This window comes from Eimeria acervulina, genomic scaffold (assembly GCF_000499425.1).
Source record: "Eimeria acervulina Houghton genomic scaffold, Eah_scaff2904, whole genome shotgun sequence".
In the NCBI taxonomy this organism is placed as follows: Eukaryota; Apicomplexa; class Conoidasida; order Eucoccidiorida; family Eimeriidae; genus Eimeria; species Eimeria acervulina.
The window spans coordinates 1-1,415 of record NW_013547895.1 but is presented as its reverse complement, the minus strand read 5'-3'; the positions used below and the strand labels follow the sequence as shown (position 1 = coordinate 1,415).

Sequence of the window (1,415 nt, the reverse complement as noted above, 5' to 3'; positions counted from 1 at the left end):
TATATATTATATATATATTATATATATTAATATATATTATATTATATTATATATATTACCTTGCCAACAGCAGCAGTAGTATTTCCTGCAGCATCAAGAGCATCGGTTTTCTCTCTGACTTCCGGGGCTAAGCCTGACATTTGAGCGATGCCTCCGGCATTATCGCTGACAGGGCCGAAGGCGTCAATCATTAAGCAGACAGGAAGAGTAGAAAGCATCCCTAGAGCAGTAAGAGATACTCCGAATACACCGCATAAAGCTTGAGCACAGCATATGCATACAGCTAAACATATTATCGGTATTACTACTGATAGATATCCTAAAGATAAACCGTATATTATTCCTGTTGCTGCTGATAATTGCTGTGCTGCAGATATCTCTCTAACCGGTCTGTATGAATGCGATGTATAATATTCTGTTGTTAATCCTATCCCTAAGCCGCCCCACAAGCCTAATAAGACACATAGTAATGCTCGCCATTGATAAGTTATAAACACTTGTCCTTCTTCTTCTCTGTTTAAAACTGCAAACTCAGCAGGTAGAAATGCATAGGCTGCTGCTATTAGTAAAGGGGTCTGTACAACTGTGCTTAAAAATAAAACTGCTTTCAAGCTCTTTTCTATATCTTCTACTGCTCTAACAGAGTACCATCGCCTTACAATATATACAGTTGCACAGCCTCCGACAATGCCTAGAGAAGATATAACTATCGGAAACATTAAACCTGCAAAGTGCTGCGATAACCCTTCTGCTGCTGCTGCTGCTGCTGCTCCTGCTCCTGCTCCTGCTGCACCACCTCCTCCTCCTGCTCCTGCTGCTGCTGCTGTTCCTGCTGCTGCTGCTGCTGCTGTTGCTGCACCCTCATTACTAAAAAGAAACGACGAAATACCCTCAACACCACTAGTACTACCTGCAGCAACACTACCAGCAGCAGCAGCAGCAGCAGCTGGAGATGAAGCCGGAGGAGCACTTGCTAGAACAAGACTTGCACATGTTGCTTCAGCAAGAGAGCCAAATAGATCTGCACCCATCCCCGCAATATCTCCTACATTATCTCCGACATTGTCTGCTATACATGCAGGGTTTCGCGGATCGTCTTCAGGTATACCGTATTCATTTTTTCCTGACAAGTCTGCTCCTATGTCTGCCGCCTTCGTATATATACCTCCACCCACACGTGCAAATAAAGCTATTGATGACCCTCCTAAACCATACCCTGCATGCATGCATATATATATATATATATATATATGTATATATATTAGTATAATATATAGTTAGTATTATTCTATATTATATATATATTGCATATAATGTATATAAACGCTACTGATGAGCCTCCTAAACCATACCCTGCATGCATGCACATATATATATATATATATATATATATATATATATTTATATAAATATAA

At 40.2% G+C, this 1,415-nt stretch overlaps 1 protein-coding gene across 1 annotated transcript; it reads right to left on the bottom strand.

Moving 5' to 3' along the window:
• Positions 1-41: 41 nt before the first annotated feature.
• Positions 42-1,189, bottom strand: EAH_00067780 (H+-translocating inorganic pyrophosphatase TVP, putative; the record flags this gene model as incomplete). The annotated part of the gene is made up of 1 exon (XM_013392422.1): positions 42-1,189. A coding segment is annotated over one exon (1,148 nt), but the record flags the coding sequence as incomplete, so codon positions are not given.
• Positions 1,190-1,415: the final 226 nt, after the last annotated feature.